Source organism: Camelus bactrianus, chromosome 33, assembly GCF_048773025.1.
Source record: "Camelus bactrianus isolate YW-2024 breed Bactrian camel chromosome 33, ASM4877302v1, whole genome shotgun sequence".
In the NCBI taxonomy this organism is placed as follows: Eukaryota; Metazoa; Chordata; class Mammalia; order Artiodactyla; family Camelidae; genus Camelus; species Camelus bactrianus.
In genome coordinates, this window is record NC_133571.1 from 8689115 (window position 1) to 8715414 (window position 26300).

Genomic DNA, 26300 nt, shown 5'->3' on the forward strand with positions numbered 1-26300 from the left:
GCATACTGGAAACGTGTGTGTGTGTGTGTGTGTGTGTGTGTGTGTTTGTTTATGGGTGCATGTGTTTACTCTGTGGCAACCCAAAGTGATAAACGGGCGACGGTGCATACTGGAAACGTGTGTGTGTGTGTGTGTGTGTGTGTGTGTGTGTGTGTGTGTGTGTGTGTGTGCATGTGTTTACCCTGTGGGAACCCAAAGTGATAAATGGGCCTGTGCATGCATGTGGCTAAAAACAGCTTGAGAATTTCATTACGGACAGTCCAAAGGTGGTAGCGTCTGTGAAAGTCACGTGGTCCTACACGTGCCCTCAAATTTCTTCTCCCTTTAAGCTTTAAGTAGACTGGGCCCCGGGAGTAACCAGGGAAGTTACTGGAGGTTTCTATTGTAACCCAGGGTTTTCTAGAAGAGAGAGGGAGAGGCGGCTCAACGAGGTCCCTCTCGGACCCAAAGCAGGCCCAACCAGGCTCACCCTAACCGCGTGACGTGGCCTCAGGTTTAGCGGACATAAAAAGACCCCACCCACCGTATCTGGCCGCTCTGAGGCATGCACAGCTCTCTGAGATCTTGCTCTCCGAAGAGACTGGGGTAGAAGGGACGCCTGTTACGGCCTCCGGCCGGCAGAGGGAGCTCGGCCATAGAGTGAAGCGGGGAGCGCTTCCGGCAGGCGCTGCCCGCACTGCGCAGCCGAGGAGGAGCCGCGGGCGGATGGAGGAGGCGCTGACTGGGCTCGCGGCCTGCGAAGCAATGAGCGCGGCGGGCTCGGGTCCTCGCCGCCGGGCGCGGGTGTCCCGCCTGGTCTCCTTCAGCGCGAGCCATCGGCTCCACAGGTGGGTTGTGCCCACGTGACAGTGGTGGGGGCGGGACCTTCGAGCCGCGGGGCGGGGCCCGGGTGCGGCCGGGGCGGGGGTGCCTGCCGAGGAGGGGGCGCGGCCGCGGAGCCTTAGCTCGCCCAGGTTACGCAGTGCTAGGCACATGGTAAACACTCGGTACACGTAAATACTGTTACATGTCAGGAGCGTTAGCCTCCCTGACTGATACAGTCTCAGCAAGGCGAGGTTTGTCCACTTTTTACCCAGGAGAAAATGAGCCCAGGTGTTCATTTTCCAGAGAGCAGGCAGCACAGCTGGGATTTGAACCCGGAGTACTCAGACTGCTTGATCGCATTCAAGAGCTGGTATTGAGGAGAGTTTTGCCACTCATTAGCAAGCTCCACTCTCTGAACATGTTTCCCCGTCTGTAAAATGAAGTTAACTCCCACCGAGCAAGATTCATCCATTCATTCACTGGCAGGTGTTTGTCAGGTCCTGTACTAGGTAACAGGGATGCAGGGATCAAGGCCTGCCACAGCCTTCCGTCTGAAGTGTACAGACTGGCCAGTTTTGTGGAGGGTACAGTGAGATAATTTTGTGTGAACGCTTTCCAAACTTAACACTCTGAACGTAAGAAGTGGATGAGCAGGAAAAGGTGAGGAAAATAATCAAGAGAGTCTCAAAAAGAAAGGGGTTATTTAATGGGAAGCTCAAATATGAGGGTGGAAAGGCCTCACTGAAGCTGCACAGTTGGTTGGGCAGCTATACGTGCAAAAACCTATTAAGAAAATTGTTCTCTGCTTGGAACAGCAGCTCAGTATTGTAATTTTACTGTTTCACCTAGTTTGAATACCTCAATGGATTGGTGAAGTTACCAGTAGGCAGTAGTTGAGGGATGTTAAAGCAAGATTTTAAAGAAGAGACATACTAGGTCCTGTAATTATTTTTCAGGAGAAATGAGATTTTTTAGGCCGCTTGAGGACAGACATCTTTTTATCACCATGAGCCTTTGATTCATTCAGCCTGTGCCTAGAATGTGTGTAGGTACTCAGTGAATGTTGTGTTGAAAATGGAAGGGCCTTGAGTGGGTCAGTTGTTGGGGTCTTGCTGTGGAACAGGGATGTTGAGTTAATATGCTAATTTGTATGATATAGAAATTTAATTAGGGGACATACACTGTTTCCTGACATAAAGTTGAGTGATGAAATCAAATTCACTTATGACTCTCCATTTGTTGAGCTAAAGAGTAATAAATCGTGAGGTTTTTCAGAGGCTAGAGCAAGCAAGTGTAGGGAACAGAGAAAGTGACCATGTGTCATGTTGATTTTTCTTTCTTTTTCTTTTTTTTTTGGGTCAGCAAATCTCTGAGTAATGAAGAAAACTTGAAACTGTTTGGGAAATGCAACAATCCAAATGGTCATGGGCACAATTATAAAGGTGAGAGAAAAGCTTGTGAAATTTTAGCTCTTTGAGTGATGATGAAAGTGTTCAGTAAATATAGTCTTAGTGAATAAGAAACATTAGGGACAGAACATGAATTCTTTGAGCCTTGAATGAGAAATTAAATGGAAGTTCAAAATGAAAAGATCTGTTACCTTGGTTGGATGTATCAAGTTTCGCTTTGCAATTGTCTGCTGTTACAGATAGTCCAAAACAGTGAATGGTTTAAATAACTTTTTCCACAGCTTTGGAATACATAATGACATTCTTTTGGCACCGTGTTTCCTTCTAATTAGGTATTGCTGAGGCTAATGTTAACATTAGAGTGTATCTTTGAGTAATAATGACTGACAAAAGGGGAATATTGACTCAGAATATGCTGTATGGCAGGAAAATAAGTGGGGTCTAAAACTTTGCCAGTGGTGTTCCAAGACAGTAATTAAATTATGCAAGAGACTTGATCATTCGAGATAGAGATAATATCTCGGAAAACAGATATGTAAGCCATGGGGCATCACAGCATATGGAATGATGGAGTAAAAAGACCAGAAAAGATGTCAGAAGACTGAGAGTTCTAGTTTAGTTACTGCCTCTTCCTTGACCTATGATGCCTCTCTCAGTGTGCTCTCTTATGTTAGTACCTAATGGTGTTTGTATGGAGCTAAAAATATACATATATAAAAGTCATTAATTTGTAAGGCACTCTGATCATCAGGCATTTTCAAAAGCTTCATACAAGTAGTTGTTCTTCTGCAAAGCATGACTGTAAACTGTGCTTATGTTCACATGAGTAAAAGGGGTAAGAATTTTAGACCCAGGAGTAGTTTTGCTTGCTCAAAAAGGCGCTGCCCAGAATTGGACCAGCTCGCTGTGTAGCTGGATTTCTTCCTGTGCATATTTTACTGTTAACAGGCAGTGATCAAACAGCATCCTGATCCAAGTGCATCAGCATCATTAAGCAGAACTTACACCCTTTTTGGCCTTGGCTAAGCTCCTCTTAAGTTCCTCTGCCTTGGTCGAGTCTTGCTTTAGTTGATAAAAAAATTCTTAGCTAAAGTAACGGATGTTCTGGGGGAAAATACAGCTTTGTGGGGCAGAGATCTAATACTTAATTTATGTTGCTAACTTGTGTTTGGATGTTATCTGTTGAAAGTCATGTTGGTTTTTTGGTATTTTGTTTTCTTCCCCATAGTTGTGGTGACAGTCCATGGAGAGGTACGTGCCGAGAATGTCCATGTGGTTTGTGCAGATTGCTGGGCCCTCTTTCAGCCAACGTGATGGATTCTGTGTTGAAAAATTCTGTTCTAATCAGTATGGCTTCATTGTTGGTCATTGTGTATGGTGAGCTGCTGCCATTTCAGCCTTTTCTCTCCCAAAGCGTCATCTTTAATGTGCTGTATGTGGACAGGCAGAAAAGCAGGACAGTGGCAAGGATGCCGAGAGTCCTTGGTGTTTCCATGCTGAGATGGAGTGTCTCGGGGAATGAAGGCAATGTGGGCACGATTTCTGCACCTTGTGCAGCCTTCAGTAATTTACCAGAGGTTTAAGTGTGAAGAGCGTATTATAGTAATGCTCACCTTTGTTTATTCTTTAGGTTGATCCTGTTACAGGAATGGTTATGAATTTGACTGACCTCAAAGAGTACATGGAGGTAACGGCATGTTGAATGCTTATTATGTGCTGTCTTCTAAATGTAACATTTAATTGCCCCCTTTTTGCTTCCCTGACCAGAGGTCCTGTGCCCCGGCGAGTGGAATTGGGTGTGGGAGTGTGGTGGTAGCTGGAAGAACTCTCAGTGTTCTCCTAAAGGTGTTTGGATGACTTAGTGGAAATGACTCACGGTTGTATTTCAATGATGGGAATAAAGGAAGAATTCTCATCTTGTCTTCTTTGTTGGCATATCCTGGTTTCCTCCATTTAACAAATTCTACCCTTCTTTCAAGACACAGCTTTCTCCTCGAAGTTCTCTATTCCTTCTGTGAGTTTTCCTGACACCTTTGATCGCAGACTTTAATACTACCCTGTTTTACTCACTCTAGCTTTAATATAAACTCACTGGGGCAGTTCATCGTAGGGATAACACAGAAGAAAGTGCTCAGTAAAGGACTGACTGATTGGGCCATTCAGAATTCTTGTGTTGAAAGAGAGCTCAGAGGCTATCTAAGCCAGCTTCTACATTCCGTAGATTAAGCCTGAGAGATGCTGAACAGTTAGCCAGCCAACTTGCCCTAGGTCATGTGGTTAGTCCTTGACAGAGCTGGGGTTAGATTTCCTTCCATCTGGTTTAGTTTTCATGGTGCCATTATTTCGCCTGTTTATTTCGCTTCAGCTTTGCTCCTTCCTTTTGTTCTAAAATTTGACATTTGTTTCACAAAAATGCTGTTATTAATAATCATCGCTTCTTTCATGTTACTTATCATCCGAATATTCAACAAGTTTGCCTACTTTGCACCCGTCTTTGAACTAAGTATTAGGAATACAGCGATGAATGAGACATAGCTCTTAGCCACGTAGTGCGCATGTGACCTTTTCTAGGAGGTAAAGACTAGTAAGTGCTCAGTAAGTGTTTGTTGAATAAATGAATAACAGAATGAGTGAATGAACAAACAGTGCTGTGCTCAGAGTACGTTAGGAAAGCTATAAAGACAGAGTTCTTGTATTTACTAGGGACACAAACTGCACAGAGTGTTGTATAATACAAGAACAGCGTGAGAAATGAGATGTCCTAAGAAGGCATACAGTGAAATACTGCAGGAGAAGCTCTCTGCACTTTCCCCCCTTTGCACACCTGAAGGACACTACACACTCCGCTCAGTAAAAGAGGCTCATGGCATGCAGAGTCGAATGAGAGCCCTGCAGAAGAGGCTTCAATGGAAAACTTGGGATTTGAACTGGAATTGAAGATAAAACAAAGATTTATTTTCTGGGTACCCATATGGATATCATTTGATTTATTTTGAGAGTTGTTTGGTTTAGGACATACTCTTTTTCTGTTTTAAAATATTTGATATATATTTTCATTTGATCTATTTTAAAAGTTGTTTGGGTTTAGGACTTACTCTTTTTGTATGTTTCTAATTTTGCTCAAAAATGATTGCTATTATTAATGTACGCTTCTTGAAACCATACCACATGGAAAATTAGATTGTTTCACAAATGCTTAGATTTTTTTTTAATGTAAGTATAGTTGATGTACAATATTATATAGGTTACAGGTATATGATATAGTGAGTCACAATTTTTAAAGGTTGTACTCCATTTATAGTTATTATAAAAGATTGGCTGTATTCCCCGTGTCATACAGTATATCTTTGTAGCTTATTTTATACATAATTGTTTGTACCGTTTAGCCCCTTACCCCTGTATTGCCCTCTCCCCTTCCCTCCCCACTGGTTAGCAGTCATTTGTTCTCTATGTCTGTGAGTCTTTCTTTTTTGTAAACTCACTAGTTTATTGTACTCTTCAGATTGCTTAGATTTTTTTTACAATAGCTGAAAGTAAATGCATACGCAGAACAAGGCAATTACAGTTCTTGTCATTGACAAAGGAAAACATTGTTTAGTGTATGTAAGTATTAGGACACAGTACTCTTTACATGTTTATATTTTTTCTTGTAAGAGCCCAAGATCATTCTTAGATTACTCCTTACAGAAATTTAGAACTACTTACATAATTTCAGTCTTAATCTTTATAATAAAGCAGTGAGTGCTTTATAAAATGTAGCACTCACTGGATGTTTGTCCTAATGACATTGTGGCATTGTGCTGAGACTGTTAGGGAGAAGTTTTTCTGGTAACATTTTGAACAGAGTTCAAGAAGTGTTAGACTGAATTCTGAATCACCACGGCTTGTTATGAGAAAGCTCCAGTGAATTCTCTATTTTTTTGGTTTCTTACCACTTTGCATTCAGTAATGAGACTCTCCAGTCATTATGAGAGCTAGGCCTTACTTTTGTTTTGCTTTTTTTGTTTGTTTGTTTTACGACTTTAAACTTTCTGAGATTGCTTTGTAAGACACAGAGCACTTACAAGTATTAAGTTAGTGGCTAAATGATAAGGTAAAATTTAGAGACAAAGGCAGAACCCTTTGGAATATGAGTCACAAATTGAATCAATGATATTCCTTCTTTGTAGGAGGCAATTATGAAACCCCTTGACCATAAGAATCTGGATCTGGATGTGCCATACTTTGCAGATGTTGTAAGGTAAGTGACTGTTTCTACCATATATAAATAGAAAGAATGAAGAATTGGTTTTAACGTTTGATCTGATTATTGTGTAATTTCTTGAGTTCGTGTCTGATGATATCTTTTAAAACTAGAGTTTCTTTTCTCTGTAAATATTAAACATGAAGTTTTGTTTATTTGCCTTTTGACCGTCTTTCCTTCTCTTCTACAGCACGACAGAAAATGTAGCTGTATATATCTGGGAAAACCTCCAGAAATTTCTTCCTGTGGGAGTTCTTTACAAAGTCAAAGTATACGAAACGGACAATAATATTGTAGTCTATAAAGGAGAATAGCTCCTAGAGGTTACTACTACAGAAAAATTTAATTTCTTTCCACATTTGAAGATCTTTATCCCCATCATCCCCTTGGATAATTGTTTTGCCTCCGTGGGTTCGGGGGGACTTGATTTATTGAAATCATTGTGAGTAAGATCTGTTTTAAATTCAAATCCATTTTAAAACCAAATTTATAATGTATTCTGAGTATCATTTAAAGAGCTTTTTTAAATCTATAGATTAAAATCACTTAAGCAAAATGTTTTGGTGTAGAATTATTTGAAAGCAAAAGAAATCTACTTTTGTTTGTCCATTATCTCCTTTTTAGTGTTCGTTTTTTTTCTTGGTATAATATAAATAGCAAAAATATAATAAGACTTACAGTAGGTGAATCTTGTACAAAATAAAATGCAAATGACCACGAAGTCTGGAAACATAGACAATATATATTTCTTAATATATTGAGCTCCCTTGATCACTTCTTCCAGGATATGCAAAAGGTGCAAGTTGATTCAGTGAAAATTAGACAGACATCGCATTGTAGATGGAGGTACAAGGATTGATGGAGATGCTGCTTTAGTGCACATTGTTCATTGCAAATTTGCACAGCTTATTGGACTGTGAACCACTCATGAGGAATAGCATGTTGAACGTGTCGTGGAATATCAGTAAACTTTGTTTCCAGACCTTATGGCTACCTGAACAATTTAAACTCAGAAGACTGAAGAATAATCACAGGTATTAAACAGTGTTAAAATAATCAACACAAAAAGACTATATAACTCTGTAATGTGTCTCTTGTATATAGTTTTTCCTAATTAATCCCCTTTTGTTCTGATTATTAAACTTAGCTGCCTAAGTTAACTATATGTTTGGCTTTCATCTTTGATATCTTTTCCTCATGCCTCAATCCACAAAAATTTTTTTTTCTTTAATCTATTTTTATATATAGTAGCTAACATTTGCAAATCTCAAACTCCCAAATTTATTGCTTCCCACCCTCTTTCCCCAGTAACCATAAGACTGTTTCCTATGTCTGTGAGTCTATTTCTGTTTTGTAGGTGAGTTCATAGTGTCCTTTTTTCCCTTTTTTTTTTTTAGATTCCACATATGAGTGATGCCATATGGTAGTTTTTGTATTTGCTTCCTTTGCACAAAGAACTGTGTTCTCTCTTGTGTTCTCATTTGTGTTCTAAACTTCTTAAATATAGGGCTTTATTTTTCTCTCCACATGGCAGCTAGTACACAGTGGATTCTTAGACTGTTGCTGCCTGAAAATAGTAAAAGGACGTGTGCTGTGATTACCATAGTAACGCAATTTTCAAAGGAGCAAGTACACTTATATTTTGGAGAGTTACTAACTGCAGAAATTTTATGGTAAATTTTGACAATGATACAATGCCCACTTGATTAAATGTGAATGTGTTTTAGTTACCAACACAACTTTAATGTTACTTATTCATGTATGTTTTGTATTGATTACCTGAAAGGTAGGATAGCTGTGACTTGTTAAGGTACTTTATGTCTTAAAATCCCACAAATGTCATGCAGGTGTTCATGAGTTGCTTCAAGAGAACATGTTTTTCCTGCTTGCTCTCTTTAGGAAAGTGAGAATTCTGTCTACCTACCTGTCTGTCTGTCTGTCCATTTAGGGAATGAATGAGTGACTGAAGGACCAAAGACAGGATGTATAGCTCATTCGTTCTAAGTCTCCACAGAACCTGCCCTCAGAGACCTTATCAAGCTATATTGTGCTTACTGCTCTACCGTTTTGGGTTTTCACTACCCCAGTACCTTGTGGGCAAAATCATTCTAAGAGTATCTGGTGAATAGTACTCAATAAGTTTTCACTGATTAAGTTAATGGATGACATATTTGTAGAAACTGCTGAGATTTTTATAGTGTCTTATACATAATGGACACTTGGTAAATATTTTTAGAATTGAATGACTGAAGGTTTTGAGGCTTGAGTTCTAGTCCTTGGGCCTTTGTTGCTCAATTGTGTCACTTTGATCTCAGAACCTTAGTTTCTTTACCCGTAAAATGAATGCTCTGACAGAGGTTTTCTGAAGTTGCTTCTGCTTGTTCTCAGATTTTATATCCTGATGATTTTTAAGTACCAAATGATTAATACTAATTTAGAAAAGGAAAAAAATTATTATGGGGTGGTGAGGTTTGGAAAAGCTTAGTGGAGGAGGTGAGTCCTGAATGGTACTAAAGTGGTGGGGTAGGAAGGATGGTGGCTTAGAATTCAGGAGAAAAGAGAGAAAAAATACTGAAAGGGTAACATTTTGTAAGTAAGGTTTCTAGGGTGGGAATGTACAAAGTGTATTTGGGATATAGTGAGTAAATTAGTCTTAATAGAGTGGTGATGCAGTGTGAGAGAGTAATGGGAAGTTAGCTTGGAAATACATGATGGGGACAGCCTAGAGAGCCTTGAATATCAATTTGATTTTTATACTTTAAGAGTGTCAATGAAAATAATCAATTTATAATTTATAATAGAAATAGAGAAGAGTTTTATTTGAGTCAAACTGTGGTGAGGACTGTAGTCCGGAAGACAACCTCTCAGTTAACTCTGGGGAACTGCTGCGGAGAACCCGTTTCAGCAGTTTTATAACTTACTAGAACAAAGAACATCAAACAAGTCAGGGATATATTCCTCCAAGATTTCAAAAAACAGATCCGCATGCACACAGCCAGTCCACATGTCCTGGTTTCACTGCTGTGCCACATTCGAAGAAATACCATCCAGCAATCAGAAGTAAAATAATTCTGATTTTCACTTGTATCTCTTGAGGGACCTTAAGAGGACCAGTTTATAACTGAGAGCAGCGCCTAGGAAATCCGCTAGCCTCTCCTTCCAATCCACAGAGGCTTGAAAGCTTCCATCTCAACTCCTACAATACTCAGCCCACACTTTTATTTTGTTTTTTCTTCCTCACCCTTTCCCTTGACTCAGCTCTTTATTATGCAGAATAATTTAACCCCTTTACGCATTGTTTAGATCATTGTTTTATTGTTGTAATACTTGGCTTTCTTGTACATCAGTGTACCATTTGTGATGCCTGTTTTAGGCATTAAATAATGATACAGTCCTTCCTTTGTGCCAGGTGCTACTCTCGGTGCTTTACATTAACTGGTTTAATCTCCACAACACCCAATGGTAGCTACTGTTTTTCTCCCTATTTCACAGATGAAGAAAGCAAGGTGCACAGAAGTTAAGTAACTTGTACCAGGTCCCACAACTCATAAGGGGTAAAATCTAAAGAAATTGAACTCACACAGCCTGGCTTCAGAGTTTATGCTTTAAGATATTTGCCAAAAATACCTCTCTTATGAAATAATAATAATTTTTACAGAGTAATATTTTCAATGTTTACTTTAAAAAATAGTGTGGGGGTTTGGTAGAGAACAAGATACTGTCTAAATTTTCTGCCTGTTCTGCATTTTTTCCTTGCTCTGAATGGTTGGTGTTATAGTTGGACTGTTGATCGGGTTTGGAGCACTTTCTGGTGTGTGAAGATCTTTGAGGTAGTGGGATTTGGAAAACAATTTTCTTTCCTACTTTCTCAGAATGTAATTATCACTTCCCTCAAATGGGTAGACCACTGCTATTTCTATCACAGAATGGGAATGCACTGAATTCACGAAACATGAAGCTGCAAACAGGAAAACACAAGGGGAAGAACAAGCTTGGGCAAGTGAGCGTGGGAGGAATAAACCGGTGTTCATCTCTCCTGGCTGCGCATGCGCTGCAGCCTGTGGCTCCCTTGCTGTTGCCTGGGTGCCTTTGTTTTTCTCCCTTTTGGTGTATCACTTTCCCACTAGTGAGAATCAGGAGGTGGATTATAAATGTGAGGATCAGGACAAGCCATTCCTTTAACCCTCTTCTCTTCCTTTGCTACCCTTCGTGCTTGCCTCCCGCAGGATTCACCTAAGGAGTGACAAGGATGACAGTCCCGGGAGCCGGCACTGCTGCAGTTCCTGCCTCCTGTGCCCAAGGAAGATAGTTCATGTCACTAGTTGAATATGAGTTACTTTTGAGCCTGGATTTTTGCTTCAGAATCCTTCTCAACAGTGTTCCCAGCAGCTTCTGTCAATCAATCAAACATGGCACAAGGGATTGACCATCTCTGACTAGATCCTTAGAACTAGGTCTGGGTGTGACAGAAAAATCAAAATTGAGACTTGGAAGAGGGATGAGATACCACCAGAAGCCAACCTTTTATCCAGCAGATACCAACTGAAACAGAAGGTAAAACGATTTGTTTAAGATCATCTTTCTGCTTAATAGAACTAGAATTAAACAGGTGTCCTGCCCCCAGATCCCATGCTCTTGCTCAGACGCCTCTGTACTGCTTGTCTGAATTCAGCTCCTCAGATTTCGTTGAGTCTAAGAGTTTTCCAGCTTCAGTTAGCATCTTTGCTGAGGCTCCAATATTTGTCATACCTTCTGCATTGAATCTGAGATGGGGGGCCAGGTTGGGCCATGAACGATAAATACAAAACTTGGCTCTAGCTTTTTGGGTCAGGACTCCTAGCAGTTGGTCTTGGACATGGCAGCAGGGGAGCGGGGCCTGCAGGAATACTTCTGGAGCATGCAGCCTGCTTGTTGTGACAGCGAGACACCCCCCCATTCCTTCTCCTTGTCGTATGACCCAGTTGTTCTGGGGGAGCCCAGGTGATGCAGGAGCTGCCCAGAGAGCCTCTAGGGTGTCCTGGTTAAAAGTGCAGGCCCTGAAGTGGTAGAGACCACTCTTCAAAACCCAGCTTCACTACTTACTCACTGAGTGACTTTGGGCAAATTATTTCTCCCTCTCTGCCTGAGTGTCCTCTTCCGTAAAGTGGCTAAATATCATAGAGTTCTTGTGAGAATTAAATGAGGTGACGCATATAAAGTGCTTCGTTTAGTGCCTGGCAGACACTAATAGTGGCTACCAAGTGATGTCACAGAAAATGGTGGAGGAAGGAGCTCCAAAAATTGTTCCCTCCACTGAAGCAGCCATTAAGTTGGCAAAAAATGTCAGGGTCCTCTTGTTCTGAACTCTAGAATCTAATAATAATAATAAAAAAAAACCCTTACATTTATTTGGGGAGTGCTTAATGAGGAAAGAGGCTGCTAAATTTTGACATGAAATTTATGAAAGTCTGTGAGGTCACTGGCTGACCACTGAGATAACAGAAAAGAGACTTCAGTGGCCACATTCAAGAAGGAATGCAGTCTTCGCAAAACTAGTTTAGAAAAGTTACTAGTCGAATGGGTGACTGCAGCCCTCAACGAGCAACAACAGTGGACCCTGATGAGAAGGGAGAATCTGATTTCCACAGTTACCACGTTACAATAAGGTCAAAATGCTCAGTTTTTGACAAAAAAAAAAAAAAGGACAAAGTAGGAAAAAATGGTCATTTCACAGGGAAAAAGAAGAAATTGACAGAAACTGCCCCTGCGGAAGGCCAGGTGGAAGTTGGCATTCAGTCACCGAAGTTGGCATCTTGGAATTTAGCATAGCCATTAAAAGAAAACTTTGTTACTTATTACTGGAAATACCATGTTTTGTTTTGGTTTTATGTTATATTATGAATATTATACACATTTTACCCATCTTTCTTAGTGGAGATTACCATTAGGGGAAAACTGACCAGTTTGCACTCGAGAAAAATTAAAATTGAGAAAATGTTCCCCTTATATCTGGCTTCGAAAACATACACACTCTCACCATTCCATTGATTTTATTAATGCTCCCATAAATGAATAAAATTACATGACATTTTCTATATTTTAAATTGATCACTCATTAAAGACATATTTGAATTTAACACATTCATTATTCTTGTTTGAGGTATAGTTTATTTGGTATAACACAGAAAATAATGCCTTTATACCATGATCTTTCCCATCCTTGACTACTCAAGACCTGGTACATTCTTATTTTCTTGCCCTTCAAATGCTACTGGTGTTGTATCTAAATAAAAGTTTAGATTGGCTGTGTAACTGGCTGTGAACAGGAGCCAAAAATCTAGGTCTAAGTAGTTACAAAAAGCCTAATTTGTGTCCTGAGACACACAGTTGAACACCACTGAATGGACTGTTCCCCTCACCAAGTGACCCTCAGGTCTCTGTTTTGGTCTGAAGGAGCGGTAGTGGAGGTGGACATCTGAGAACGTAAAGCCTTTGTTCACGTGTGTCAGATTCCTGGCTTGGAACTGAACAAAGAAGGATGCAGTGGCAGCAGAAGCAAGTGTTCCCGTAGCGTCCTTTCTAGAAGAGGAGTTTGCTGGTGAGGAAGACGAGCAGGAGCTGAATGGCATATCTGATGGGGCCGAGGAAGGCTGTGTTGGCCAAACTATTGGCTGTGGTTTGGGCTGTGGCTGAGGTTCGGGCTGTGGTATGGGTTGTGGGTGTGGTATGGGTTGTGGGTGTGGTATGGGTTGTGGATGTGGTACGGGTTGTGGATGTGGTACGGTTTGTGGATGTGGTACGGGTTGTGGGTGTGGTACGGGTTGTGGGTGTGGTACGGTTTGTGGGTGTGGTACGGTTTGTGGCTGTCGTTGGTTCTGGGGTTGTGGCTGTTGTTGGTTCGGGGATTGTGGCTGTTGTTGGTTCTGGGGTTGTGGCTGCCGGTTTGCGGGTAGTGGATGCTGGTTTGCGGGGTTTGGCTGCCGGTTTGCGGGGTGTGGATGCTGATTTGGGGGGTTTGGCTGCCGGTTTGCGGGTTGTGGATGCCGGTTTGGGGGGTTTGGCTGCCGGTTTGCGGGTTGTGGATGCCGGTTTGGGGGGTGTGGCTGCCGGTTTGCGGGTTGTGGATGCCGGTTTGTGGGGTGTGGCTGCTGGTTTGCGGGGTGTGTTTGCCGGTTTGCGGGGGGTGGCTGTCGGTTTGAGGGGTGTGGCTGCCAGGTTGTGGGGTGTGGATGCCGGTTTAGGGGGTGTGGATGCCAGTTTGCGGGGTGTGGATGCCAGTTTGGGGGCTGTGTCTGCCTGTTTGCGAGGTGTGGATGCCGGTTTGTGGGATGTGGATGCCAGTTTGGGGGTTGTGGCTGCTGGTTTGCGGGGTGTGGATGCTGGTTTGCGGTTTGTGGATGTCAGTTTGGGGGTTGTGGCTGCTGGTTGGTGGTTTCTGGCTGCCGGTATGGGGGGTATGGGGGGTATGGGAATGCTGAATGCCGGTATGGGGAGTATGGGGATTCTGAATCCCGGTATGGGGGGTATGGGAATTGTGGATGACGGTTTGTGGGTTGTGGATGCCGGTTTGGGGGTTCTGGCTGCCGGTTGGTGGGTTGTGGATGCTGGTTTGGGGGTTGTGGATGCCGGTTTGTGGGTTGTGGATGTCGGTTTGGGGGTTGTGGCTGCCGGTTTCCGGGTTGTGGCTGCCGGTTTGGGGGTTGTGGCTGCTGGTTGGTGGTTTCTGGCTGCCGGTATGGGGGGTATGGGGATGCCGAATGCCGGTATGGGGGGAATGGGGATTCTAAATCCCGGTATGGGGGGTATGGGAATTGTGGATGACGGTTTGTGGGTTGTGGATGCCGGTTTGGGGGTTCTGGCTGCCGGTTGGTGGGTTGTGGATGCTGGTTTGGGGGTTGTGGATGCCGGTTTGTGGGGTGTGGATGCCACTTTGGGGATTCTGGCTGCCGGTTGGCGGGTTGTGGCTGCCAGTTGGCGGGTTGTGGATGCTGGTTTGGGGGATGTGGCTGCCGCTTGGCGGGTTGTGGTTGCCGGTTTGGGGGTTGTGGCTGCCGGTTTGAGGGTTCTGGCTGCTGGTTTGTGGGTTCTGGCTGCCGGCTTGGGGGTTAGGGCTACCGGTTTGTGGGTTATGGCTACCGGTTTGCGGGTTGTGGCTGGTTTTGGAGCTGGGGTTGTGATTTGCTTCGTTGTGGAGATCTTGATCATGGATGTATTTTTCACTAGAAAAAAAAAAAACAATGGCATCAGAACCTCTTTTGGGTGGCAGGTGCACACTGGAGAGAGGAGACTAATCTGATAGGATGCTGGAGCCAGAGTTCATGAGCAAAATTCAGTAAGCACTTCTCAAGGGCTCAGAGTGTGTAGAGGACGGGGAAACTAGGAGGGCACAGGATGTCAAGGAACCAAAAATAAGAAACAATCTACCCTTAAGCTCTGCACAGCCCTACAGGAGAAGGAACTTACACTGAATTTACATAACCACTGAGTTTGTTGTTAGGTGGGTAGTCTGCCCTCACATGTCCTCATGTTCTTAGTATTACATTGGATCAATCGGTGCAAACATGGTCCAGAGTGGTGCACTTTAATGCTTTTTCTTTTTTGGTCTTTGGTTTCTTTGCTCATTTCAAAGGTTGCGTGTAAAAGTCGTAAGAAATAGACAGCATCCAGACCCAAGGACGGCCACCTCTGCTTTAAAGTAAGTGGAAAGAGGCCCCGTCCAACCTGCGAATCTCTTTTTTGTGGTGTCTGAGAGACTGGTCATTTTCACATGCAGGGATCTGACCACATGTTAGCGTTTTGAGGTTGCCTGGCGGAGAAGCAGAGAAAGCCAAACCTGGGGGGTTGTCTGATCCTGGAAAACTAGAGCTTGGCCGTGACACCTCCAAGGGTCTGAGTGGACCACAGAGGGGACTATAAGGAAGAAGGCGGGAAATGTGCAGTGATTTGCTCCAGCCTGTGCACCCTGCCCCCCTGCAGGGCGCCTTCTAGCTCTGTGGCAGTATCTTATCTCGTGGAACATTTCCCCAGGGCAGGTGTTCCTCTAGGCCACCCCTGAGCCAAAAGTCTGAACACAGCCACTTTCTTTTTCTCTCTGTCTCTTTTTTTAAAATCTGGATTTTATTAGCATGGAGCTAAGGAGTTCTGACCAGAAACAAACTTTTTTTTTTTTCTTTCCTACCATTTATACCAGTGTTCCTTTTGAAAATGTCCCGGAGAAAGAAAATAATGTCTGTCTTTTCACAGAGGGGAGACCACCAAGGAAACACTTAAGGCGTTCACATAATAGTTTCATTAGGCATAATCACTTTAACATTTGTTGTTGAAAATCGATAAGCCTTTGACCACATTTGCAATGCCTGACTGACAGGAAATTGAGCCGCATACTAGATGTACTTCAGAGTTTGGGGGCTCGTGAGGAAGATCTATTATCTGGTCGTGGAGAAGACTGATGTTTCTTACTCTTGGTTAAAGCCTGTATTTAAACACTTCACACACACACACACACACACACACACACACACACACACATACATGACTGTCTTTATAGTTTTCATGTCAGTCAAAGAAAAGTGGAAAAAAGTATAAGATGTGGACTTTGAGTCCTAGCTTTGCCATTTACTTTCTGTGTGGTCTTAAGCAAGTTACCAGTCTTTTCTGAACCTCAGTTCCTTGAATTTGTTTTAGCTCCCCAGAAAGAGGCAAGAGAGAAGCAAAGGGGCAGAGAAGGGAGACAAGGGACAAGGAGCCTCAGGATGGCTTGAAGTTGGGGACTGCAGCCTGGGAAAGGCCAGTGGGATTTCCTGGTGGTGGTGCTGGAGGCCAGAGGCTGCTCCGAGAACTAGTGAAATGATTGGTTTTCTGTGCTATCAACCCTTCTTTGTGCGAATCTCCCTTCTCATCCCATAAGCCCTTTGGTAACACCTGCTCCAGCGATGAAGGCTTTGTGTGAGTGGGAATTCTTTGTGGAAACCGAGGGAGCAGCCGACTCTCATAGCCACGTCTGTGTGGTGTTGACTGGAAACGGCTCCTGAGCCAGAGTCTGGAGTCAAGGTGACTGAGAGAATCAGAGTCCCCTCAGAACTGGCAGAAATGTTGGGGTGGGGAGGGGGATGGCTTTTGTTTTGCACAGGGCACAGGATAAGGGGCTGAGCTAATCTTATGCCGATCTCAAGGTGCTAGGAGCCTCAGCTGGTATCTGGGTGACACATGACTAGAAGACTCTGTTTTGCTAGGACACCCACAAAATAATTTTCCGGGCTGATTGATTTCACTGCCAGATACGGAAATAGGCTGCAGAGGAACTTACCTCTTCTCATCAGATCCTGGGAAGAAAATGCAGCCACTTTTTGCGAATCGACAGTGAAGGTTCTGTGGAGGGCAAATAAATGAGAGAGAATGGTGAGGAATTCACAAGTTCATTTCACAGTTGCTGCCTTCCCAGCAGACCCCAGCCCCTTAATTCCTGTTGTGCCTACATTCTCTACAGCACAATTAGCAGATCATTAAGTCCTGGTCTGCTCTATATTGTCTTGACTAAGATCCTCCCTGATCTTTCTCCAGACAAGGTAATGTCCATCCCCCACCCTCACCCACACCAGCACCCTGAACTCCCCACAGGCTGGTATACACCTCTGGTCTTCGTTCAGGTTAGTCTTTCTGATCGTAATAATCCGGCCCAGGGAACATCTGCCTACAGACTCATCAGTAACCTCTGGGAAGGCATTTCTCCCTATCATCATGAACCCAGACAGATCTCCATCAGACAGACATGCCCCTGTGCTGCATTGCTTTGCCATCAGCCTCTCCTCGCACTGGAGGACCAGCTCCTTGAGGGCAGGTTCTGTTGTCCACAATGCCTGACACGTAGTGTCACAGGTACTTAATGGTCATTAAACGAGCTGTGCAGCTTGGTGTGTTGTTCTCCTGTCAGTGGGCCCGTTCAGTCTGTTGTTCATTTAACAGTTCGTGAGTGCACGACATGCCAGTCACTGTGCTTGGCGCTAAGGGGACGCTGGTGAACACTGGCATGCTTCTTTCCTTGATGGCTCTTAAAGTCTCTTTAGAGAGGGAGATTTTAAACAAATAATCGACCAACAAGTTAAGTAACTGATCACCATTGTGATACGTGCTCTGATGAAGCAGTGGAAGTTATGAGAGTGAGCAAACAGGAAGCCGGGAGTTGATCTGGGAGTATAGAGAATTCTTTCTGAGGAGGTGATGTCTAACCTCAGTATTTATTTCTCTGTGGGCCTTGCCTCCCTACACCTCACTGTGAAGTTCTGTGGGCAGGAACCTCTTCATATGCCCTTTTGTGCCCTACCCCACAGATGGGGCTCTCCCATCCTGTATGCTGCTCCCCTCCAGGTGTCAGTCTTGTCATACATGGTAAACAAGCAGAGGAGCCAGTGCACCATCGTGGTGTGAGTGAGGAGGGGTCTGGAGACTGCCCTGTCAGTGGGAATGTGTGTTTCCATTGCAGATTGTCACTCTGTGGTCTTTTATCTGTTGTTGCGTGGAGTGTGGAGGCCTTAAGGAGGTGAGATGAAAGGAAAGTCATTGCCCTCATGAGTCCTGACTGGCTTCTAAGAGCCTGCTGTCATTGTGAGGCTGGATTGTAGCAGCTTCCTTTGGATTCCACTCTTGCACGTCTCTCTGTGGGCATAACAGTTCCTCCTTCAGAGCCAGCTAGGTTCCACCAGGCCCAGGGCGTGGCAGCAGAGGGTGGGGTGGCTTGACTGCATCATTGTCTCCACTGTCCCTAGACACCTGGTGGCTGCTCGTGTCTGGACACGGCCCCGATGGTCAGACCTGCCCTTTCAGTACAAAACGGCAGTCAAAGTGTAAGGATCTCTCAACATTTGGTTCCTACAGTGAATTTGATAACAAATCCCTAGCTGGGAGGGAAGTTTGCTGTTGTTGTTGTTAGCATGTAACATGAGCCCTCAGGTGGCCTCACCGCGGAATCTGAATGTGTCCATTTTGTGTAACACTAGGAAGCCAGTTTTATTACAAAATCATCACACTTCTGCCAGCAAGCCACTTTCAAAATGTATGTGTTTTAAAAACATGATTCTCCGTGTGGTGGTGAAACCAGGTCCACCTAAAAGTGAATTCCTCTGTCGAGTTTATGATTAAACTCTCTGCTTAGAACGTTATCCTCTTTCTTATCCCCTGTTCCCCTGAGGATTGAGGAGCATCAAAGAAAAGGGGGAACTGAAACCAAGCAGGACCCTGCGGGGCCCTTCCTGGTACAAAAGCCCCTCTGTGTCTCCCCATTTCTTGTTTGTAGAAAAAAGCATTAGTCTCCTAAGCTTTCCCTGAGATCCAAAGAGTAGACTCAAGCAGTTACTAATGAGGGAAGTGAAGGAGTGCAGAAACAAAGGAAAAGTAGTCAAGAAATAACAGTTCCGTGATAAAACAGAGTTCTGGTTCCTCCTCGAGGGTTATAGATAATAATGTGACACAGATCTTTGAGTTGTTTTGCAGGAAGTAAGACCCAGGTGGAGGACAGTGACTACATGCTGACTATAAACACAAACCCCAGACTGGTTGGGATCAGAAGACTGATGATTACAATTCGTGAAACATCATCCTGTTACAACATCACCAACCAATCAGAAGAAAGTCATGGCCCCTGCAACCTCACCACAAATGTAGCCTTTAAAAGAGCTGCCCAGAAAGCTGATGGGAGCTTATGTCTTTTGAGCATGAGCTGCCCATTCTCCTTGCTCGGTGCCTGCAATAAATGCTGTACTTTCCTTCACCACAACCTGGTGTCAGTAAATTGACTTTGCTGTTCAGTGGGCAAGTGGATTCAAGTTTGACTTGGTAAAAATGGGGACCAAGAGCACTCCTCCCCCAGGTTCTTGGCCACAGGCAGTTTCTCTGCACCCTAGCTTAGCAAGAGCTCCTGGAGGACTGCATGGAGAAGGCAGAGAGGGGAGCTCCAAGGTGGGCAGGTGTCTTCAGTACCAGAGTGTTTTTATTTTTAATTGTTTGTCACTGCTGTTTGCCTTGCCTTGTCTGAAGTATTGTCTGCCCCAGACTATCAGGAGTGAGTTGTGTTGTGGTGGGAAGGGATAAAGAGAATTTGAAACAAACAGGGTGCCAGTGATAAGGATTCTCTGCTTGACCAAAGTTTACTTGGACTCTGGAACCTTCTCCTAGGCCCATCTGTGTACTTCCTTGGAAAATCCAGTTTTAGCCAGAATCCTGTTAAGGCAGTATAGCACAAACCTCCCACCCTCGATATCTGATTACTTTTATTATCTGATTGAGTTTGTCATCCTGTACTTTGTGATCACTCTGGCCTGTCTTCAGCAAGAATCCTGTTAGGTCAGTTTGGCAAGAGTCCCCCTTACAGGGTTTGATGTTTCCTTTTAGTGTTTTTCTATCCATTGACACTCCTACCCTGTTCCCTGGCTATAAATCCCAGGTACCCATGTTGCATTCAGAATTGAGACTTGTTCTATACTGAGGTCTCTTGTCTTAATTGCAATAGTCCTGAATAAAATCTGTTTTTATTCATTCATTCATTCATTCATTCACTCATCTTGCTTTAAGTACTGTCTGGCTCTGGTTTTATTTAACACCAGTTCTTTCTCTTGGTGCAGAGCATACCTGGTATGTGTGCGTGTGTGCACATGTATAGTGTACAAACTTCTACAGATAAAAGTAGAACAAAGAATGGGGAGGTGGAAAAGGAGTGCAGCTATTGAATCCTCCATGTCACATCGGGGTTGTATTTTGAGTCCTCCAAGGTCAGTATAAAACTGCAGAAACCCAATATGAAATTGTAAAAGCCCAAAGCAAATGATATATGGATAGGTTCTTACTGTAGCTGAACTGAAGATAGGTCCATGTCCCCAGGAGATACCCATTTTGCCTCGAACAATTTGCTGCGCGGGTTCTTCAGTTCGTACATGACACTGTTCGTACAATTCTTGTGTGCATCTTTCCAGAAGCCTACTGGTTGTGTCTTGTACAGTGCTCGCAGGATCACAGCTTCAGTGTTGTTAGTCACAGGCACTGATACTGGGAGGAAATGATAAGGAAACAATGAACCATCTGTGCCGTAAGACAAGAGATGAGGGTCATGAAATCAAAGTGAAGTGTGAAAAAAGAAAGTTACAAATATTATGTACATATAGTAATGTCCCACTTTTATAAAAGAAGTTGCAGAAAATCTGGAAGGGAATAAATACATCAAGATATTATCTATGGTGATATCTTGGTAGTGGGATGATAAATGATTTTTATTTCCCCCCTAGCTGTTTTTGTGTGTGTCTGCTTTACAAGTTTTCTCCAGAAAAAGGTGGACAAGTTGGACGAAAGAAGACCTATACTCTGCTTTGCTACATACATCTCAAGATGAGAGCTCTGCCCTTCTCTCAGGGGGAGTGGAGTGTGGGGAGAGATGGGGTCGATGCCTGTGAAAGGGTGAAGTGGACTCCCCTGGGAAGTGCTTCATGAAATAAGGGACTATTACTGCCAAGTCAAAGCCAAACCCATTGTTTTTTGGTTTTTATTTTTTTATTTTTTGGTCCCAGAAATGCTGATGTTCTTGGTCTCTGTTGTTGAGGCTGAGGGAAGAAGGAGGCAGGGCCTCTGAGCCCCAAAGGCACTAATCTAAGTACATGTCAAATAACCACTCAGGGTTCCCTGAACCCTCTAGTCTGATGACCTAGGTTAGTACGCGCTCACGGGGACCCCGCTGACACTTGTTAGTTCCACTGGTTACTTTCAGCATTCTAACGTGTAATGGGTAGGGGATTTCAAGAGAATATTTCAGTTTGTCCATTTCCTCCCTTAGAAGATCCTTTCTGAACAAATCTCTCAGTGCTTGGTGATAGTCTTTAGGGCCCTCTCAGCCACCCAAAACTCCTTCAAAGTCTTCTCCTTCAGAAAGCAAAGAAAACTGACTGTGTAGCAGAATACGATCAGACAGTCCTGGATCTGAATTGTAGTTCTAACATTTAAGGACAGGTCACTTAGCCTCTGATCCTTGGTTTGTTTACTGTTCATCACTCACTCCCCAAATATTTACTGAGAGTCCACTTTGCACGAGGGTTGGTTCTATGTCTGAGGATAACGACATTATTCCTCCCTGTATGAACATTAAGATATGCTATGTTGAAAGTTTCCTGTGAAGAGTAAAGAGAAGTGTGTAAAGACTTGAATGTGAGTGGGTGTCAGATAAATCTCGATTGCTGTTTTTAGTATGAAACTTTTCTCTGTTCTGTTTGTTTGTTTTTGCCAGTCAAGGTATCTGAGCCAGATCCCCGGGGCCCTGACTTGCTCAGCCAGAACCTGGCATCTGTCCTGGTTGTGTGCATGATGGTGAGGTGGATGGTGACAAGGGACGGTGTCATGCAGATAGTCATCAAACCTGTCAGCTCTACCATGGGCATGCTCCTGCCTCTGTCCTGTGTTCTGTTCCCTGCTCCCTGGCTTACATGCTCTGTTCACTCCTCCTGGCCTCCACAGTCTCCTCCCTCCAGGCTGCAACCAGATCAGATTTCCCCAGCCAACACTTCCATCAGGACCCACAGCTGTCGAAAACCTTCAAAGTGCCCTTGTATTTCAGAGCCTCTAAACATTTCTGGTTCTACATTCCTGCTTCTGTTCTGTCAGTTGCAGTACACATGGCTCTCATGAGCCTCATTACCCGGCGCACTCTGCTGTTCGCACCCCCACTCCAGGGGTGGCCGTCTTCTCTGGTTCTGCAGACGCACCTGGTTCGCCTGCCCCTGGCCTTTGCTCATGTCGGGGGCCCGTCTGGAATCCTTCCTTCCTTCTCATCACTTATCCCAGCCCCACTTACTCTCCAAGATCCCGCCTCTGGGCCAATTCAGCCCTCTTGCCCTCTCACTCCTGAATCATTGATTCATTTATTTATGTTTACTTGCGTTGAGGACTTAATTATGTTCTGGCTTGTACTATATGCTGTCATTTCATCTGTGTCAGTATCTGGCTATCCCCAGTGCTGGGCACCTGGAGGGCACTAAATCACTATTCATAAATTGATGTTAAAAAAAAAAAGTTTGTGCATCCGATGTTGTTTAGTGCCTTAATGATGAGGGTTCAGGGAAAAGGGCAAGCAAGTTACATTTCTGTTGCCCATGGAAGTTAAGCAGCGGTGGCAGGCGCTTACCCGGGACAGTTGTAATAGGAATGCTACTGCATTACGAGTTTCTTTGACTGATACCAAGGCATACCCAGAGAACCTGTTCTAAGATATTGCCTTAGCTGCACTTTTGTCTTGGAAACTGCCAAGCCGTTTATACATGTTGCTTATACCAATGATAAGACAAATCCTGAAATTAAAAAGAAAATTCAACATTAAAATCAGGGGAAGTGGTTGGCCTGTGTGTGCATTTACTCAGTCTCCGCAATAGTCTGAGTCCCAGCCAGGTCCGATAATTTCAGTCTGCCAGGAAATCACGTAGCCTGTTGTGTAATTCCAGGTGTGGGATCAGGCCCTTCTCATCTCCCAGGGCACAGGATTTTGAGTCTCAACTTAAATCCTTCCTGTAGCGAGTCAGTTTATCCCAGAGCGTTAGCACATTTCTTTCTGAGATGAAATCAGATGAGGTTTCGGGGAGTGCATGGCACATAGTAGCCATTCAGTGAACCGTGGTCCTCTCCTCCTTCTGCTTCCTAAAAGTGCTCCAACCAACACCTCTGTAAATGCCGTGATTTCTCTTCTCATCTAGCATGGTCCCCTCAAAGGGTCTGGTGTGTTGGCTTTTGATTCTTCTTGTGTCTTCCTACTTTAAGGAGGCTCCACTGCCCCCCCCCATCTTCCCAATATAGGTTTCTTTCTCTTCCATTTCAGCCACAAAATCCATCACTTTATGATATGTTATCTTAAGTCAGAGGTCTGAGGTGTCTTTTGCAGTAGTCCCTCAGACCACCCAGGTCCTTCCCTGTATACAACATCACACAAGATGGTCCTCATCTTGAATAGAAGGTTATCTTCCCTGTCCTGATTAGGAGAAGACCCACTGTCTGCAGGAGAGGGACATAGGGAGCCCCATCCCAACTGAGACACTTAGTGACAGTCCCCGTGAGAAAATGGAAACCAGGACAAGCCAGGATGAGTGTGCGAAGGCAGGCCATAGCCACGCTTATGCTGAAGCCTGCAGTGTGTAGAGCATGGGTGTGAGCATCCTTATGTTCTACCAGTTCTAAGCCAGGTAGGGTAATATGGCAGACAAGAAGGTAGGCTCTGAAGCTGGGCAGCCTGGCTGGATAAAGCTGGACAAATCTTGGGTGTTTTTGAGGTTCAAATATTAGCTGCTAACTGCTAGTGACCTTGGGTAAAACTTTAACTTCCCTGTGCCTTAGTTCTTACCTGCAAAATGGGGCAGACAATAGCATTTGCCCTTGGATCAGCCCACAGCACAGTAAGACATCTTATCTCTCATTACTGTAACTGAGAGGCAAATCGTGTCTTGGCTACGAGCAGGGTCTCTGAGGGCCTGGTCCATCACTCAAGTAGCTGTGACCTAGCGAGGTACTAACAGCTCTGCCTGTGTTTTCTCATCTACAAACTGGGAATGACAACATTATCTACCTTGAAGGTCGAGGGGGACTCAATGCACTAGTCCCTGTAAACAGCCACATTAAATTTGTTATCATTAAGAAAGTCATTAGACAGCACTTGCCTTGACATGTAGGCTTGACTGATCCCAAAGGAATATTCATAAAATATTTCTAAGCACCTCAAAAAAGCCCCGGATTAGGAACAAAAAGAGTAAGATCTGCGAGCCAGCCAGCTCTGCTGCTTACTAGCCGTGAGACCCCAGGAAAGCCATTTCACTTCTCTCAGCTTCAGGCTCATACGTGCGTTGGGAGAGTAATTCCCTCCCTGTCTAGCTCACCAGATTTTTCACCCATAGCCTAAATGTGAGCAGTGCCTCCTAATGTTGAGCAGTATACAGTCATCCATGGTGGCACTGCTTATCAAGTGGATGGAAAAGAGCTGCCAACTGCGGTGCATTTATTATCCCTGAAAATAACACAGATGACCCCCACCGCTGCCCGACACAGGCTGTTGTAACCTTGTTTTGGAGAACGCCCAACTTATTGAAGTGAGACAACTTGCCGCAGTTGTGCCCTCGCTGGGACTCAGGTACACTGAGATCTGGGACATACTCAAGATCACACAGGTTACGTGCAGAGGCCGTCCCAGCCCACCCATTCTCTTCCATGTTCTCATCCTCCCTGTTTCTGTGTCCCATCTGGGTGAAAAACACGTGCTTTGCTTGTGTAGTTGAAAGCAGGGATGGAAGGGGGCACGCCCAGTATTCTGGCTTCCTCACCTCAGAGAACCAAGGACAGCAGAGAAGATGGCTTCTACTCACCTGTGTACATTGTGTTGCTTTTATAGCTCTTTGGGAAGGCCTGGACTCCCCCGTCAGTGGCACCGATGATGTTACTCAGTGTTATGCAGTTGCCGATAGGATACTGACACTTGGCAGAAGGAAACAGCAGTCCGAGGCACAGAGACAGCACCAGGGGCAGCAGTGGGGAACCAAGGACTGCCATGGTCTTGGTCTGTTTGGAAACTGCTGGACCTGGGACTGGTTAAGATGTACGACTCACCTGTTTATATGCTCTGGGCTGGATCTTCTGGGTGACGTCATACAGGCAAATCTCCCTTCCACTCCTCCCTAAAATGAACTGGCTTCTGGAATTTGGCCTAAGTTATCACTAGGAATGAATCTCCCTGTATCTGTCACCATGATCCTTTATCAGTTCCAGATTGGCCCAGGACGGGGAATGTACTGGTCATGGACTTATTTTGCATCTCCATCACCTCAGCATTTGGTATGTGAAGAAAGCCATGAGAAGGGTGAATGCCAGCAAAGTGAAATCCAGAGTTGAGTAGTCATCTCATACCTGGCCTGCTTAGACTCTCCACTCTTTTCCCTGTGGGAAACTCAGGTATAAAAGCCCTTTTTCTCATGGAGCATTATGTATCCTTTTCCAGTTCTTCTTAATCGAACATGTCCCCTCACCCGGTTCATTTTGTGACTAGCACCAAACTGGAAAGATTGTGTTTCTGGATTTATATTTATTTCCTTGGAAACAAATGACTTTGTTCCTTCTTGCTCCTGCCTGACAATTTCCACTATAAACACCATAACACAAAGAAACTACTGGAAAAAATCAGAAAGTGTATTTTCTCATATTTCTTCTGTGATTTTAACGCACTCACTGAAGGAGAAAAGAGGAAAGAAGTATTCTATTTTCTGAATAGAAAGAAAACAAAAACAAGTAGAATTGAATCAAAAGGATATTTATATATGTTTCTTCAAGAGAAGTATTTACGGAATAGGAAGTAAGGACCTCTGAAGAAAAATGTTTGTTTAAGAAAAATGGCTAGATCTCACTGAGCACATTAAGCATCGTGACATTCTAACTTGCCCTGTCCCCATCCCTGTCACCTTACCTCTTTAAGTAGCTTTAGAAACCAACAACCTTGCAACTCTGGTAGCCTTGAAGACCGTCAAACTAGTAGCCAAAGGGGAAGGGACAGAATGGGTTTGGAGGTCACCCCAAAGCCTCATTTCCAGAAAACTGTCAACGTAACCTGTCCACAAATTGCTTTCAGAACTTGTTCTTTGCAAAGAGACTTATTGCTAGGGTATTTGTTGAAAATAATCAGTGAGGAGTTTTTAACAGTGCATCTGCCTGAAGCAGTGGTTGCAACTGGGACTAACAAAAAATGTAAAAGAAAATACTGGGGAATGAGATCTTGGTTGGGAGATTTGGAAAGCTCTGGAACGCTCTGACAAATTCCTGGGAATCTGAAAGATCATGTGCATGTACGGGGCTATACACGTGCCCAGAAAAGA

General features: G+C 44.0%; 3 protein-coding genes across 5 annotated transcripts; 2 read left to right on the forward strand and 1 right to left on the reverse strand.

Moving 5' to 3' along the window:
* Nucleotides 1-44: 44 nt before the first annotated feature.
* On the forward strand, nucleotides 45-7621 carry PTS (6-pyruvoyltetrahydropterin synthase). The gene is made up of 6 exons (XM_074356932.1): nucleotides 45-827; nucleotides 2167-2246; nucleotides 3442-3464; nucleotides 3844-3900; nucleotides 6383-6453; nucleotides 6647-7621. Exons 1-6 carry the CDS (start codon nucleotides 706-708, stop codon nucleotides 6768-6770), a joined length of 477 nt encoding a protein of 158 aa, XP_074213033.1. The 5' UTR covers nucleotides 45-705; the 3' UTR covers nucleotides 6771-7621.
* Nucleotides 7352-18590, forward strand: LOC141575846 (uncharacterized). Of its 3 annotated transcripts, XM_074356927.1 has the most exons (4): nucleotides 7361-7490; nucleotides 8304-8359; nucleotides 10683-11010; nucleotides 12889-18590. In XM_074356927.1, the coding sequence occupies exon 4, from the start codon at nucleotides 13058-13060 to the stop codon at nucleotides 14729-14731; it is 1674 nt and encodes a 557-aa protein (XP_074213028.1). In that variant the 5' UTR covers nucleotides 7361-7490; nucleotides 8304-8359; nucleotides 10683-11010; nucleotides 12889-13057; the 3' UTR covers nucleotides 14732-18590. The 3 variants fall into 3 exon arrangements, with proteins under 3 accessions (XP_074213026.1, XP_074213028.1, XP_074213027.1); XM_074356925.1 differs by lacking the exon at nucleotides 8304-8359 and having other exon boundaries at nucleotides 7352-7490; XM_074356926.1 differs by having other exon boundaries at nucleotides 8304-11010.
* Nucleotides 18591-20266: 1676 nt separating this feature from the next.
* On the reverse strand, nucleotides 20267-24987 carry LOC141575836 (placenta-expressed transcript 1 protein-like). The gene is made up of 2 exons (XM_074356847.1): nucleotides 24804-24987; nucleotides 20267-20469 (listed from the first exon to the last, which is right to left on the reverse strand). The coding sequence occupies exons 1-2, from the start codon at nucleotides 24985-24987 to the stop codon at nucleotides 20267-20269; spliced, it is 387 nt and encodes a 128-aa protein (XP_074212948.1).
* Nucleotides 24988-26300: the final 1313 nt, after the last annotated feature.